Source organism: Mauremys mutica, chromosome 7, assembly GCF_020497125.1.
Source record: "Mauremys mutica isolate MM-2020 ecotype Southern chromosome 7, ASM2049712v1, whole genome shotgun sequence".
NCBI lineage: Eukaryota > Metazoa > Chordata > Testudines > Geoemydidae > Mauremys > Mauremys mutica.
Genome location: NC_059078.1, coordinates 22316582 through 22334097, shown reverse-complemented (window position 1 = coordinate 22334097; position 17516 = coordinate 22316582). Strand labels below are relative to the sequence as shown.

Genomic DNA, 17516 nt, shown 5'->3' with positions numbered 1-17516 from the left:
TGCAAACATACTCTCCTGCAGCATTGAAAACCCAAACAAAACCCAGCAGGGGCCTAGTGTACAGGAGCCAGAAAGCAAAACTGATGCACTCGAGGGAAGCCAGCCTGTGTACTTTCACTGTCCAACCTGAATGAAGTTCAACAGACAGTAAACAAACTGCATCAACTGTGATGGCGGGGGAGGAGGGAATTTGACTTAAACAACAAAAATCCTTTCAGTTTCAATCATATAAAACAATAATACAACACAGGGAAGGGAAACACTTGTGTTAAATATTTAAGTTGACAGGTGTCCCTTTGAATAAGGTTGAGGACGGCATAAACCACTTATTGGGAATATTTGTTTTGAAACATGAAGCCAAGTAGAAAAACAGTCCAGTCCTGCCTGCCCAAGGGCGGCATCTATGTTTGGCAAGGGAATAGTGGAAGATTACACCTCCAGTCCCCTGCATTTTTGCTTTCACTTTTTATCTCCTTCCAATGGTTAAAACTCAATGATTGCAAATGGCAACAGGAAGAGATGAGAGCTATTATGTACAGCAAAATTGCACTTGTGTAGTACACAGATGAAATGGGAGAGAGAGGGATAATGACCGAGCTGGATAGGAAATGAGCCATCACAAGCTTATTTTCAAGCGCTGATGTTCTGAACTGTAAATGTTAGTTGTGACAGAAGCACTTAAAATGGTATGAAGGACAAACAGTTCTGTGTTTGAAGGGGCAATGCTAACGTCAGGAGGCTTACTGAAAGGAACATATTTCTTATATCCCTTTAGAAAGTGATCATCATTCAATCTATATATGTATTGTTTCTAAAACAAATTCTTCATGGTCTCATTTTCTCTTTTAAAAAAAAAAGACCAATCTGCACAGATCAGTGCAAGAGCAATCCTGTAAGAACAAAAACAGCACAGTTAGTCCAGTGCAGGGGCCTATGATAAAAAAAAACAGATATGCAAAGAGGAGAAGATATTTAATCAGAGAAACATTGTTTCAAATTTCTAAAGTAATCGTGTATTTTAAAAATCAGTTTAAAAATCACAAAGGACAACCTGACCCTGTCCCCTTGATAATTGGTCTTCAAGGGTTTGATAAATGGCCCATGGGAGGTTCCAAAGGTGAATGGGCCCTTTTACCAAACATACAAAAGGGGCTTTGGGTTCATCAATTAACTGCAGCTTTCAGGGACTGATGGGTGAGTATTGGATTAGCAGAGCACTTCTGGTTAACAGACACTAGAAAGCAAACAAGATAAGGGGGAGGTGAGGGGGACAAGAGCAGAGGCACTTAAGGAAGATTTAGTGACAGCCTGAACCAGTTTACTCCGGAAACAAGGAGTCCTTATTTGCAGAATCATCAGAGAAACCTGAGCAGAGACATCAGACCCCAAAAGTGAGGAAAGGAAAAAAATCTGGGTCTTAGGATTAGACCCCAATTTTGCCGCTTCATTGCATGACTAGGGAATGCAGTGTTACAGGTACTGTCTTGCAGATGAGATGGGGAAAAGGCTCCTTCCCATCTGGTGGTCATCCAGGTGAAAATTAAAGATCCCAAACCTGGTGCTTTAGGCCATGTTCCTACGTGCAGTAAAATAGGTTCTGACCTCTCAGGCTGTATTGGAGCTATTGCTAAGCTAAGAACAGATGCTGTGCTTGCTTCCAAAGTGACTGCACTGCCAGCACAGAACCCAGTACGGCATACTGGTTTAGAAGGTATGAGTGTGAAAGAGAAATATGAGCTAGTAGTTTGAGCACTGGACTTCTACCCAGGAATTACGGTGATATAAGTCCAGATCCAACACTGGACAAAACACTTTCGCTGCCAACTCTTTCCCCATCTGTAAAATGGGAATAATATTAACCTTCTTCCCATGGGGGTTGTGATGATTAGCATTTGTAAAAAGTGTGGAAAATGAAAATGCAGACCAAGGGCTATATATTATAAACCCAATTTCTATCCTTCTGGATGCATGGGCTTTTGGCTAAAATCACAGGATTGCAAATCTGAGATCTACTCCCAGCTCTGCCACTGACTCGCTGTGTGTCCTGAAGCAAGTCACTTCACTGCTCTGTGCCTCAGTTTCTCCAGCTGTAAAACTGAGATAATGCTTACCAACAACACTGGCCTGTTGAGAGGCTTGATTCAATTAAAGGAACACAGTCCATTTAAAATATCACATGTTTCTCTGAAACTATTATACCAAATCTAGTTACAATGAACATCCAAGATCACTATAACTGAAATATAGCAAAAAGCTATTTTCAAATTTATATTGATGATACACAAAATGTTATTGAACGGACATATCCCCTAACCAGCCCTCCATACAATTTTGGAAACCCGATATGGCCCTCAGGCCAAAAAGTTGCCCGCCCCTGCCCTAGAAAATGTCCTATGAATCCTAGGATCGGTCACACTAACAAATATTTTGCTGCCCGGTGTAGCAGAGCCAGCCCCCATGTTAGTATTCTAGCTATTTCCCATTTACTCTCATTCTATTCAGGTCTCTTGTGTCTGACTTACGCAGTCGATGTTATCAGACATGTTCAGAATGATGTAGTTTTTCCCTGCCAGGTTACTCCAGTCCTTGCAGATCACCTGAAAAGACAAGAAACATACAGCTGGGTTTGGAAGGAGACTGCAGCTTCCTGCTGAAGGCACAAGAAGCTTGAGCAGAGCAAGTGAGGGGTTGTATTGTACGCTGATCAGGGGGTTGAACTGTTGGGAAAGCTCTGGAGGAACTGCATGTTCTCCAGTATGGAGGGGATTCTCCAAAGATGGGATACTGGAGGACATACCCCATTCTCCAGGCTGTGACATACATGCATAGAAAAGAAATGTCTTCTTTTTCATTTGAGTGCTAGTGGATTTCGGTACTGTACTCTGTTAATCCTCAGAGCAGGGACAGTACAATCAGTGGCCGGGTAAGCTCCCTACAGGCTACCATGCCAATCAGCCTTGCTATCTTGAGGCTATCTAATGGTGCATTCAGTCCTTGGCTCCCTTATTGAGAATAAGAATGGGGGAGGGGGCAGGCAATTAGTGCTAACTGCCAAACTGATTTGTGTGATAGGGACACCTGTTTACTGCATTATATCGTCCAAATGGAGCTAGACACTCTGGTAGCTGGATCTACTGTTTAGGCGGCCTGCATATTATCACAACAGAGACTCCATCCAGAGCCTCATGGTCCTTAAGAAGCAGCTCTGTAGACAGGCTGAAATGGAGCCCTTCTCCTCAGCTGAACTCCTAGAAGCTGCAGATTGTTTCAAAACTAGACAAAGTCCAGTTCAACAGCCATCAGATGATAATGACTTGGTCACCTCACTCACTACCAGCTTGAGTGGCACTGAAATTCGCTGATCTAGTGGTGAAAAGTTCTGGATCTCTTTCTCCATTCCTTATACCATCTAAATAACCCTTACAGAAAATTTTGCAACATAAGAGAAGCCTCAATAGATCTCAAAGCAGGTGCTATTGCACAGGTACCCTGCAATCGTACAACCACCTGCAATCTTATTGTACTGCTACCTTGTAACCTCCACCCCCATCTACCTTGGCACTTATATGGCCTCTATTTGCATAATATCTTTGCATCTCACAATCCTATCTTCACAGCATCCCTTTGAAGCAGGGAAGCACTATGATCCCCATTTTAAAGATGGAGAACTGAGTCACAGAGAGACTAAGTGACTTGACCAAGGTCAAATGGGATGTTTGTGGAAGAACAGCTATTGAACAGGTCTCCCACAGGCCAGGCTAGTGCTCTAACCACTAGACCATCCTTCCTCTGAACCCTCCCTGCAACTCTATTGTATGTCTGTCCTGCAATTCCCTCCCTGCAAATCTCCTGTACTAACCTGCTGACAAAGATCTGTGTACTGCTGCCCTGCTCCACATGCCCTGCATCTGTCCAGGCACCAACAGTTGCAGCGCAGGTAGCGATGCAGGTACTGGTGGTGTAGGCACTTCCCAGAGGTGTTTGGGGCCATTCATGCACTTATATTTCCAAAAATGCAACCTGAAGAAATATAACTGGACTTGAAAGGAGCTAGATTTTAACCCTTTCACTGCAGTTTTCTGCCCAAAGATTACATTAGATATGCACAGACAGCAGGGTAGAAGCAAAACTGTGTGGGAGGGTTTCTTGGTGAATTGACCCACACACACACTCAGTATCCGAGGCGTCTCCACAATGTGCCATGAAAGAGGGAACAAACCCCTACAACCTTTAGTGAGGTCACGGGAAAAGTCCCAACAACTATTTCCACCAGCCTGATGATGAGGCATTTGAAAGCAGGAAGAGGTGAGTATAAGTTAATATTCACACAGCACTGGGAGAGGAAGGGTTTATACCCAAACATATTCCATAATGAGTCCCCCTCCCCCGCACAATGGGATACCTGTGCCGAGTTCCAGGGCAGTCCTGTTGACAGCACATCCAGGTGAGTGTCCCCGGTCTGTGGCACAAAGCTCCGCCCTGCTGCCACGGTCTCAGTAGCCAGCTTCATGCCATTCCGAGCAGGGGTTGCAGCTGGTTCATCAGACCTATCCAAGGAAGCCGCCGGGGAGCTGGCATTTGCAGGGCCATCACCACCAGAAACAATCTTGGGATTTTGGGGGCTGCCTCCAGGTGACGTTACCTCAGGAGCTTCCGCCGTTTGCTCCATTCCAGTTAACACTGTGGGCCCCACTTGCTCCCTTTCTTCTCGTACTGACGGCTCAATGAGCTCCCCTCTCACTGGGAGCTCTGTGGTCTCCACTCCAGCTCCCACCAGGGTCTGTGTGGACTCTGCTGTTGCCACGGTCCCTGCTAGTTCCACTCCGACTCCCACTGTAGCCCCAATATTTTCTGAAGTCACCTGGATGGCATGCTCTGCGACACCTTGGGATCCTGCAGCGGTGACCGACAGGATGGAGGACACAGGCAGCAGACTTGGCCCCATGCTACTCCCTAGGTCAAAGCCCGAAGAAGTGTGCTCAGGAACAGAGTCCTCCTCTTGGCTTTCTACAGCTGCCTCAGTCACAACACCCAGTCTGCTGGAGGCTGTGGAGAACAGGAGGGAGAACAAGGAGTCCTCCTGGCCAGCTGCTTCTGAAGATATGTCCTTTGGCCATTGAGTCTGGCTGCTCTGTTGCCCTCCCTTAGACTGATTTATGGGGAGCAGCCCTTCCTCTTCCTCCAGAGCACTGGTGAAAGGTGTATGTGGGTCAGGCTCCATGGAATCAGATGATGGCTGAAGGGGGGTGGTTTCCCAGTTGTCTTTAACCTGCGTCCTGTTTCCCTTGGGCAGGGCCTTTTGAGAGGTAACTGGAAAACTGTAGTCTAAAACAAATCCAAGATGCTTCATGTTAGGAGTCTATCACAAATGATCATGAACACTGAAAGACTGGGGGATGAAAGCAGAGAGGAGGAAACAACCCCAGGGTCTATCTACTTAGGGACACAGATGACAGAGCTTGGAGGCCCTATGAGAGTGCCCTGGTGTTTGCCACCAAAGAGGGAAATGGGTTCGTTTAATAGACTTAAGTTCATATGTTAGCGAGAAGAATATGATTGGCAGATGCAGCTTCGGCAACAGCAGTGCAAGCTTCCCAGCCATTCACCACCCAGCCTGGAGGAACCCTTTTAGGGATGACAGGGGAGTTCAGACTTCACAGCCCCTTCTGTACCAAGCCTCTCCACTGAGCCTGCCAACTCAGAGGCCAGTTCTGTTGGCAGTGTTCATGAGGTGGGTTTGCATGCTCTAGGAACTAGGCTGAGATCCTGCAATTCATTTAATACAGGGGCCCTCAAACAGACACCAGTTTGTACCGCCATTTAGCCACTACCAGACTAAGGTGGAAATGACAGAGATTGAGGGGGAAAGGAACGACAGAATGATAGGCCTAATCCTGCTCTCAGTTACACACAGGTAACGCCACTGAAATCTAGATTGACTCGGATGTCACTGAGAGCAGACTCTGGGTCAGGAAAGCACCTCACAGCATAAAAGCACCTCACAGCATAAAATCACCTCACAGGTGGTTCCTGGGTTTCCAAACCACCAGGTTATTGAAGAAGCTGTTTAGCCGTAGGGAATAAAGGCCAGAAATAGAGACTGAGCTAAATCCACACATCCCCAACCGAAGGCTCACTAACTGCAGCATGGCACTGTTCTGGAAGGCCAGTGTGTGTGGTGTTTTCAGGGGAATCCAGCAGCTTGTGGAATTATCAGGGTGAGGGAGCACTAGGCCTCACAGCAGGAAAATCAGACCAGTCAGTGGCTCCTCTTGGAAGCCCAGCAAGGACCTATAAGATGTCCTGGACTGACACAGTAACAGCAAGATCAGCTACTGACAATTGACAGGCCACATGCTCCAGCCACACTCATCCCTGATGCCAATGGACTCACCCGGGATGAATCAGTCTCTCCATCCCTTTCAAGAAGCTGCCAAAAACAATGCTGCTGAGTACTGGGCTCTCCTCCTGAACAAGTCCCCTTTCCCCCACACCTAGAGCAGTGCACGCTGGGAGCCAGAAAGTGGTCTCGCTGCAGCCAGAAAACACCGGCCCTCCCACCTCCCTGGGCTGTGGTTATTCTTCATAAATAAATAAGCGATTGTCCGACATCCCCAAGCCCATGTTCTTGCCTGGCTGCCAAAGTGGATGCTTCATTAAGCATGGTGGGAGGCAGCCGTCTGGATGCCTTACAGTGCGCGTCCGTGAGAGGAGCCTCCGAATGACACTCGTCCCCAAACCACTGCTTACTGCTGCTGCGTCTGGAGCTCAGTTAGGGGGTGAGGTGGGGGTGGGGAGAGTGTGTTGTTAGCAAGAGTCACTTGGATACTCCATAGCAGGTAAACCTCTCCATGCTGCCCGAGCAACTCATCAGTCTCAGCCCCCATAGTCCCAAAGCAGGAAGCAAGTTGATCCTTTCACCCCTAACGGTGACCCCAAAAGTGTCACAGGCAAATTCCTACCCGGCTGGTGGTTGATTTACATGAATCTCCCACATCAGTAGCTTTATATTAAAATCAGCCCCCAGCTCTCCCTAAGGCTGCTTTATATGCCTGTGATGGCTCAGTGCCCCCGACCCACACTGTGACACGGAGCCAGTGACTTTCTCCTGACGCTGTCCTTCAAAGTGAAACTGGAGCCTATCAAGCTCCTCCAGGGTGCCGTTAACTGGGCTCCCATGGGGCCTCTCCCACCTCTGGCCCCATACGGGGCGCCGAGATCTATTGTCACTTGGGCCACCTGGAGCTCATAGGCTCAATCCGAGCTCTGAAGGGAATATGGCATAAATCCATACTACTGGGCAAGTAGCGAACGTGCAAACAGGATCGATGGCCTCAAGAGTTCCAAGGGCCAAAGGAGACAGTTGCCACCTGAAGGGCTCCCCACCACCGCTCTTTGGCTAGCAAAGAGGTTATGCCCTGTCATCCAAGGTGGCTGCAAGAGCAGTGAGCTAATGGCCAGGCAGAGAAAACCTCTCTCTGGCTGCAGTCTGGCACCAGCCGTTCCAAGTGCCCTGTCATCATCCTCCTGTCTGAAGATATGCAGCAGCCACTGCCTCACTAGCCAGAGGCTGGTTAATGGCAGGAATGACCATGGGATTGAGGGCACTAGGCAGGGGAGGACTAGCGCACCTCACCAGGCTCTCGGGCTTCCGCTTCCATGGAAACGCTTGGCATTTGCATTCCATACAGTAGCCCCATTGAGAACTGTAGGAATCGCGCCTGCACAGATGCACTATGGGTAAGGAGGGGAGGACTGGCCTCCCCCTGACGCGTATGGTATTGGGCACTGTCAGAGATGGGACACTGGACTGCGAAGACACGCAGCAGGAAAGCAGGCAGATTCCTTGCACAGGACTGGAACTGGCCAAGTAGCAAGCAAGAGCACTACTCCCTGACAGCTGGAAACCCTCCTGACACATCAGCCTCCCTTGAAACGCTTGCAACTGACCTTTTCTTAAACTGTTAGAGCACCTGGGAATTAGCCAGTTCCCTAAGGGTTAAACCTCCCACGTGAGTCAGCCTGCCTGCTATCCTCTGAACAGAGAGCACTCAGGGTGAGCGAGCCCTCAGGGAAGCTGATGGATTGCAGCCTCCTGTCTCACCAGGGAGATCAAAGCTGAGAGAGAACTGATCCTGCACCTCCCAGCAGGCTCCTGTTTACAGGGCAGCCTACAACTGAAACCTGAGCTGCTTCTCTTCAGCAGTGAGTCAGTGAGATGGAAGCAGAGGCAGGAGTCCTCAGGCTCAGTGCTAATCGATTTAACATTTCCACTCCCCACCAGCACCACCTCCCTGCAGGCTAAGCCCAGGGTCCTACTACATGTCTGGCCCAGCAAGAATCTGGCATGGATTAAAACCTAAATGTCCCTAAAATCCTGCAAAGAACTCTGTTCTACCAGTTACTTTACAGATGAGCAAAATTCAGATCTAGCCTTGGACTGCCCCTAAGTTCAGGGGAGTTTAGATTTGTCAGGCACTGGTTTTGCCCATTATAAAGATATTTGCAGAATCCAGATCCCAATCGGGATTCAGACATCTCCAGAATTCAGGGATCTGGAGTGATGGTTCAGCCTCTCTAGTTAGTGTACATCAAGACCTAGATCTTCAAAAACAACTATTGATTTTCAGTTCCCCACCTGAAGCACTTTAAAGGAGCCTGATTTTTTAGAGGGCAGATGTCCAGCACTTTCTGAACATCAGGTCCCTGTAAGGCACCTCAAGCTGAGACCCAAGATCACCTTTTCTTGTAGTCTGAGTCACAGAACTTGGATTCAATAGAACTGTCAGGTGATATCTTGTCCACCTCCCCAGTGTGCCAAGCCGCTAGACTGCCCCTGCCCCCGCCAGAGTACTACTGAGATTTCTACAGTAACTGCATCCTGTCACCCTGCATCATGGAATATGAAGTCCAGATTGACTCAAGTTACTTGCACTCACCCTGGCGAGGAGGTGCTGGGTATTATGTTAACAGGATGGGTATTAGGTAGCTGGCTGCAATGCCAGATTCGTCAGGCTGGTTTATGAGTGCATCATATTTCAACAGGGAAGTGGAGACCTGTTTACGGAATAGAAGGATGCAAGAGAGAGGGGAAGAGAAGCGGTCAGAAGTGAGCAAGCTGCAGTCTCATCATTAACCCCTTCACAGCTAGATCTCCGTTCTACCAACTGTGCTGCTCTGCTGTAGGGGCATTCAATTTAAGTCGGTGGTAGATTAGATCATACCTGGGTACATATGGGCCATGTTCAAAGATGAGTTTTTCCTTGTGGAAGGATCTACTACATTTACCAGTAATGAAGATTTAAGAGACAGTAGAGCAGCACAGCAGGGTGAGTGACACCAGAAGCCTGCTGGTTTTCAGCCTGCATGGGACCCCCACCTGTATCCCAGAGGAGAATGGCACAAGAGGACAGCATGTGGAGAGGTCTGCAACTCCAGTTCAAGGATGCTAACAGCTCCAAGTAGCAGGGCTTACCCAGTCTGGCTTGGGGCCCTGCTGCTGCCTCAATTTCACCATCTGCCCCAGTTAAGAAAGCTTCACACAGCAGGTGCTTTCTCAGTCACTCTCCCCTTTTAGGAGTTTGGTTTATTTGCTGAAACTTTTTACTAGGGCAACATTACAATACAACGTTGACATACTACACCGTACATCACTTGTTCAGGATCAGGTTAATATTCAAAGAACCTGGCTAAAGATTCTGGCTTGCTGGCTAGGGAGCCCTGGATAGCGACCCCACTTCCAAATACCTGTCCTCTTTTTGGCACTTCGCTTGTATATGTACTTGATGTGAATGCTTTTCCATTACAAGAAAGGAGTCTAGTTTATTACCGAAATTCAAAACACAAGATTTCTCTACCCAATCTTCCTAACTGGCTCCCACCCTTGACAGAGGAATCTTCCCTGATTAAGGGTCCCAGTTTTGACCATTGCTGAGGACCATCAGGTCTTTATACAGGCAGCTGTGGTTCATTACAGTGGCATATGGCACTTTAAAAAACCCTTTTTAATTTCCCACTTATTCCCTGCTTAACAGAGGCCATTCCTAGAGAGAGAAGATGCTGGGGTAACAGAAGAGACAGGCTGGACACTGTATTACAATTATAAATTCCAACTAAACAATCAGTGAATTAAGGTCTTTCCCACCTCCTCGCCCTTTTATTAAGAACCCCCTTTCTCCTGAGTGCATTAATTGCCCTCCGCCACAGCTATCCCCTCTGCTCCCCTCCAGGGACCAGGCTCATTGAAATGAGCCACCTCCTGTTCCAGACTGACAGCAAGTCTACAGTTCTTAATCCCATCTTCAGCCAAGGCATTAATGCAACGAAGCACCTGGTAAAGACCATGTGTAAGAGGCTTAGCGCTGAGCAGCCTCCTGCCTGCACTCAGCTCCGGGATGCCGCTTGTTTACGTCCTGGTTTAATGTACGCTAACATGTAAAGCGACCCTTCTCGGAACACTTTGCCACTCGGCAGCCGGGCAGCACAGAGCTGTCCCTGAGACAGAAGGCTGGGTTGGCCCAAACTGGAGCCTTGGCGGGAGATGAACAGACGGGGTAAGTGGAGGATTTTAGAGGCCTACACTTCCCACCACTGGGAAAAAAAATCAACAGGAAGGGCAGTGGGACTGATTCTGATTGAGCCTAGGAAGAACATATTGATTTGCGATCCAGGCAGACACACCAGGGATGGATATGACGCAGTGCAACTCTACTGGTGTCAATGAAGTCAGAGAGGTCAGTGGGGTTACACCAGGGATGGAGCTGAAGCCTTTTTTTTTTTTTTTTTTAAAGCAGACCCCATTCTTCTTTCTCTTCAGTTAGTGAGGAAACCCCATTGCTTGCCATCGAGATGCAATGCATTAGGAGGAAACAGGAGGAGATAGAGGCCATTTGGGACCCTGCTGCAAGTGCCTGCAGGAGTCACTCAATCCAATTTTACTGCAAAGGAGAAATGAAAAAGTCAAACCCAAATGACAATTTGAACAGCTTCTGGTTTCCTCATGAGCTTTGGGATACCAGGTCACCTAGCATTAACCTGACCAATGGAGGTGACCAGAAGGCAGTTGAGGACAGCTGGGGAGGGAGACCATGCCTCCTGGTCCTTTTGTCTGCAACATGCTGTCATAATTCAGAGCAACTGCGCCTGTACTCTTCTCTGTGGTCTAGCAAGGGCAACCACTCTAAGCTTCCAGCTTCTCTGCCATCACCTCTCTTGGGCAGAGACCTGCATCTCTCCCTCCTGATCACAGTTTTTCCAAGCAGTACAGTTCCCTGCGATACTGTGCGTTCCCCTGCAAGTCAAACTGCCTAAGCAGGTCTGCTTTGCTTTTTCCTCAGAGGCAATAAACAGCATAATTCCCCCATTTAGAAGGTACCACACAGCCCTTTCTAAGCAAGCACATTTATTTATAAGGTAAAAGCATTATATATTAAAACAATAAAAGAACCTACCTGAATACTAATAAGCTTACCAGAGGTCACCCCCCAACTCCAAGATGGGCTCTGGGAGGTGATCAGTCCTTCAAACCCCACCCAGGGTTTTTTCTGTGGTTACAAGTTCATAACACCTTTTGCTCAGAACAAGAACAGCCATGCATCTGTGAGTTACTCCTTCATACAACTGGAGTCTTTGATCTTGGGACCCCGGGAACAGATGATGAGCAAACAATGGATTTCTCCTCAAGGTATAGCTTCAAAAGGTTGGGTCCGGAAGTGGGAATTTGCCTTCCTCTCCTCCCAAGTATGTTGTAGGAAACCCACTCAACTAAAAGTTCATTCTCATCTGGCACATTGTTTAAAAGAGTCCTTTGAAGCTCATAACACTTCCCAGGATTACATTAGTCCCATGCCTCCACCCTAGAGACATTACACACAATCCCACAATAATATGGAAACATTTGCATTTTTAATACAATAAACTCATAAAACACTTAACCTTAGTTCAATAGGGTTTGTCCAGGACATTACAGGAAATTGTCATATATACACATGCCATGTGGAACACAGCACAGTCCATTCCCCTCCCCATGCTTACAACAGGAGCTTGTGCCTAGAAGGAAAGGAGCAAATCAGTACACACAGAGCTTTGCTGCTGACATCAAGAAGGAAGCTCCAACATTACAGGAGCTCCTCCTCACTCATCTATCTTCCTGACTTGAGCACCAGCCCTGCCCTGACTCCTCCTCCACTGGTCCCTCCTTGTATGCTAACATCTGCTCTCCTTAATTAATCCACCCCAGTGGTGATCTGCCTCCAAGTCTCTGCTCTGGTCCTTGGTCAGTCCTGTAATGTGACTCTCATGTACAGCACTGACTTCTTCTTCCCTGGGGCAGAGTATCAGCTGCATTCAGAAACAAAGACAGAGAAAAAGGCCAAGCACATCATCCTCGAGAGGAAGTTTTAAACTTCAAAGGTCAGATCTTGTTCCCATTGAAGTCAGAGACTGAAGTGCCAATAACTTGGTGTACTCATCCTCTGGCTCGGGTGCTAGATGTTCTACTGCATATACATATCAGTTACCCTAATATCATAGGAAGACCCCAATGCTTCCCAAGACATTCAGAATCATTTAATCATGCCTTGGAGACAATTGACAGTCACCATTCCAGCAGGAAGAGACTCATTCTGCATTTGGGAGAAGCAGGAAACTCTGGACTCAGTCTCCAAACACCCTGCGTTGAAATATTCCCCAGTCCTCAGTGAGGAACTAGTATATTACAAATTCTCTTTACTTTTTTCTGCACATCCTCTGTGGGGTTTTCAAACTAAGTCAGATAATTAGTGCTGGCTCTCACACACACACAGACACATACACACACAAGAACATGCAGTGAAATACCTTCACACTGATCCATGCCCCTGCACTAGCCCCCAGACACCTCTGTGCTCCCCAGCGTACCTGCCACCAGACACCTCTGTGCTCCCCAGCGTACCTGCCAACCCACTAAGCAAAGGCTAAAGGGGTCATGGTTTTGGTTCTGTGGTCTGAGACTCCAGCCACTGCAGGGCTGCTGCAATGGTGTAAATCCTAAACCCCATCTCATGCACGGCCCAACAGGCAAGGGCACGGATGTTGCTCCACTGTGCAGGAAGGCTGGATGCAGAAAAATCATGTCCCCTTTCCCACCCCCCTGTGCTCTGCAGGCCATTTGCCTCAATGCATGTATGTGGAGGGGGTTTTGAAAGCAGGGCAAGGAAGAGTTAGGGGCACGCCTAGTGGGTCCACAAATATGTGAATCTGCCAGTCAACCCCTCCTGTCCAATTGCTGTAGTTGTAGCTCTACAGCAACTCAGCTGCCGCTCCTTGTCCTAAGGGAAAAGCATTCCAACCCCTACCTTGACCACCACAGAAACCCCTGTGCCAAGTCCCGTTCATTTATCTTGTAGAGTCGAATATGAGTAACTGATGAGTAATGGATGTGCATATATAGAAAACACAGGGGGTGCCAATGGGCTAGTGTGGAGGACCGTGCATTTCAATGCACATTCATGGAGGAGGAGCATGGATAAAATGGATAAAAATCCAAGACAGTATGAGACAAATCCTGAGGTCCTTACTCAGGCAGAGACCCACTGAAGCCAATGTAAATATATTGTGGTGTGGCATGACGATTTTATCAGCAGGAGTGTGTTACTCACTCAGGAGAGACAAAGCCACAAGCTGAGTAATGCCAGCCGTCCCAAACGAGTACCTGGTGTTCTCTACATGTCACGTGTTTGCCACGAAAAGCACACATATTTTAGGAAAGTTTGAGAACATAACAAAGAAATGTATTGGGATTACATTTTGTATCCCTCCACCTGCAAAGCCACAAAAAGGCTGAGCTGAGTCCAACTCTACAGACTTCAGAGGGAAAAAATTAACACAGCTTTGAAATCTCTAGAAATCTGGCCTATATCAGACTGTTATTTTGAGGCCCAATATCTTTACACTTTACAGTGAAAGAAGCAAATGCTATGTGTCCTGTTACAAAGCTGGGACTCATTCCTTTCTAATAGTATCTCTGACCCTTTCTAGCCTTGACTGATACTGGACCTCAGACCTGTCACTGCTCCAGAAATGAATTTTCCCATCCTGGGCCTTACTCCACTGTAATTTTGGGAGGAAATTTTACATTTGGTGAATGAAAGAAACATTTCTCTGGCAGGTTGGTTTAAAAAAACAACAACAATCCATCACTCATGGGTTGGTATGTTAGAAGTTACATAATAAATGCAATTGGTTACACAGTTCCATAGGGAATCACATGGCACTTCCATCACACATGTGGCATGTATATCATAGACTTGTAGACCAAGTGTGATTGGGGAAAGCGTCCCGTTTTAGGGACGCTATTACTATATCCTTTATTATGAAATGACACACGCCAGGTTTCTAATTAAATTTTAAATAGAAATGAGCTCCCGAGCTGTTGAATAATTCAAGGAGTTGTATTAACTGAGGTTCTGAGATGCGAGCTGCACAGAGCAGTGGCTGGCAGAAGGCCAGCCCTCAGAAGTACTGCAGGTGTTTGGTGGTGAGTCGATAAGGACGTGTGTGTATAAAGGAGAGCAAAGAGAGAGCGTGTAAGAGACTCTGTGTGCGAGAGTGGGAAGAGGCGGGTGTGCTCTGCATGATGAGTGTGTGCATGGGATAAGGCTGTTTTTGGTGCTCTGTGTTTATTGCTGTTAATGTGCAAGTGTGATGAGGAGGTGAGATTCTTTGGCTAGATGTACAAGCCAATGGGGGTGAGAGGGGTGTGTGTGTGTGAAGCTATTGTGCGTGCTTACACACGTGTGGAAGTGCTTCTGAGTGATGACGAAGCGTGTTCTCTATACATGTGAGAGGCTGGGGGCTGAGCATACAAGAGATGGGGGGGGAGTGTAAAGTTTTGTGTATCTCACCATGAACGCAGGTGCGTGAGGAGCATCTGCATGATCCACGTGAGTTTCAGAGGAGTGTGCATGTACAGTGTGTGATGTGTAAGAGTGCCTGTGACTCTGTGTGTGTCACTGTGAGTGTGACTAGGATGTGTACAGAGCACAATTAGTGAGCATGTGATCAGGGGCGGCTCTAGCTTTTTTGCCGTCCCAAGCATGGCAGGCAGGCTTGCCGCCGAATCCGCGGGACTGGCGGACCTCCTGCAGGCATGCCGCTGAAGGCAGCCTGACTGCAGCCCTCACGGCGACCGGCAGGCTGCCCCCCATGCCTGGAGCCGCCACTGATGGTGATTTCAAGTCCTAAGACAATGACATCCATGCCCCAAGGAGCATACGGTCTAGTACAGTGCATTCAAGAGCAAGAGTATGAGCACATGTGTGTACTGGCAAAAATGTGTTGTACCACTGTAAATTAGATTGCTGCTGCTGCTTGCTCCATCCTCATCCCAGTAGGAGCGCAGGTCTTTTTAAGGTCAGAGGAATCAGTGCAAAGAGAAGACTAGAAAGACTTCAGCTTTCTAATTCCAGACCTCAATCAAGCCAGGAAAGTACCTACTGAGAAAGAGTTGACGACACAGGATGTGGTGGGGGGCAGAAGGGATCGGGCTGAAGGTCAGTCTCCTGCACTGTGTTTAAACATACCCAGCCTGGAATTTAGAGCAGGATCATGTGGGATAATCTCATAAGCTATAGGAAAGCCTGCAAAACACTCCCCCTCCCTATCCCGTCCCTCTCCCAGTGGGAGTCTCAAAAGTTAAGTCGTCTTCTGCTAAGAAGCTCAGGGAGATTGAGGAGGGGGCTAAAGCAGGAGCCATATTTACGTAGACAAATACAGGCAGGTTAGTTTCAACTTGATTTTTGCAATGTCAACAGAAGCTCAGCTTGGATGCAGCAGTGGGTTCCAGTGGGCCTGGGAGGAAAGGGGTGGCGTGTATAGATTTGTGTTCTCCAGGGGAGGCTCAGCCCAGGCACAGCAGTGGGTTCCAGTGGGTCTGGTATGGGGGGAAGTTGGAGAGACTGTGTATATAACATTCTCCAGAGGAAGTTCAGCTCAGACATGGCACCCAGTTACAGTGAGAGGGTCCTTGCTTTTTGTCCCAGTTTTCCAGCTAGCCTGACAGGCTGCCCAAGACAGGGCCGCCCAGAGGATTCCGGGGGCCCGGGGTCTTTGGCGGCGGGGGGGCCCTTCCGTTCTGGGACCTGCCGCCGAAGTGCCCCGAAGACCCGCAGCAGGGGCCCCCCCGCCGCCAAATCACCGCCGAAGCCGGACCCGCCGTCGAAGTGCAGCCCAGTCTTCGGCGGTAATTCGGCGGAGGGGGGCCCCCGCCGCGGGTCTTCGGGGCACTTTGGTGGCGGGTCCCAGAACAGAAGGGCCCCCCCGCTGCCGAATTACCGCCGAAGACCGAGCTGAACTCGGCGGCGGGTCCCGCTCCGTCTTCGGCGGTAATTCGCCAGCGGGGGGTCCTTCCACCCCGGAGCGGAAGGACCCGCCGCCGGCGAAGACCGGGAGCAGAAGAAGCTCCTGCGCCCGGCCCCGCAAGAGTTTTCCGGGCCCCCCGGAGCGAGTGAAGGACCCCGTTCCAGGGCCCCCGAAAAACTCTGGTGGGGGCCCCGGTGGGGCTCGGGGCCTGGGGCAAATTGCCCCTCTTGCCCCCCCCTTTGGGCGGCCGTGGCCCAAGAAAGTTGGTTGAGTCACTTGACAGGACTCAGCCAGCCAGATCCTGTTGACCATACTCTGGCCAAACTACTACTGAAGTCAAGGCTTAGAATTGGGCCTAGTGAGTTCAGCTGGGACTCAAACCCAGGGCCCTGCCTGGATTCTTCAAGGCTTATGCTCAGAGGACTAGATTGCACTTAGTTTAGTTCACAGTGGCAAGGGAAAAGAGAGAAAGGTGGTTGAAGGGAGAATAAGAGGACAGAGACAGAAAGGGGGAGGATGAGGTGAGCAAGAGACAGAGATAAAGGTGATTACTTCCTCAGCTTCTGAATAATGATCCAGATGTACCTTGTTTTTTAATATCCGCCCGTGCCCAGGGTTCCCTAGGGACACATCAGACACTGAGGTGAGATAACAGAGTTGATGCTTAATCCCAGCTCCTCTTAGCAAGAATCGTGTCAAGGGAAGAGAACAGAGTCTCCCCCAGAGGAAGGAAGGGAAGAAAGGGATAAAAATAACCTACCTGTCGCTGGTCCCAGATCCAGGCTGGAATCGTTGAGCTCTCCCCCATCTTCCCAGAAGTACTGGGGGGGCTGTAGGATCTTGGACTCCTCATTCTCCTCACTGGCAAAGCCTGATCCCGCGGAGGCATGCAGGGCACTGAGGACAGGGTCAGGCTCCGTGGCCTCCAGGTTGCTTTGCTCGCTGGAATCCAGTAGCTCCAGATGGGACATCATTGTAAACTCCACCAAGGAGGTTGAGGTGAGACCCTCAGCGGTGGGCTCCTCTGATGAAACAAGGCAGATGCACAAGGTCCCTACACAATGACAGGGAGACCCATGTCAGAATAACAGAGTGAGAGGCAGTAGTGGGAACTGATGAAATGAGACACAGGGGTTTTGATCTGGCCACATGTTCCATTTCTCCAGGCACAGCTGTAC

General features: G+C 48.7%; 1 protein-coding gene across 4 annotated transcripts in view; it reads right to left on the bottom strand.

Annotated features, from left to right (window-relative positions):
• The window catches only part of PODXL2 (podocalyxin like 2), a 42647-nt gene that overhangs the window by 10649 nt on the left and 14482 nt on the right, over positions 1 to 17516 (bottom strand). For all 4 annotated transcript variants that reach the window (XM_045025630.1, XM_045025632.1, XM_045025631.1 and 1 more), the window contains exons 2-4: positions 17099 to 17392; positions 4403 to 5325; positions 2523 to 2597 (exon numbers count right to left, since the gene is read on the bottom strand). In XM_045025630.1, coding sequence (XP_044881565.1) covers positions 2523 to 2597; positions 4403 to 5325; positions 17099 to 17392 — 1292 coding nt within the window. The remainder of the gene's footprint in view (positions 1 to 2522; positions 2598 to 4402; positions 5326 to 17098; positions 17393 to 17516) is intronic.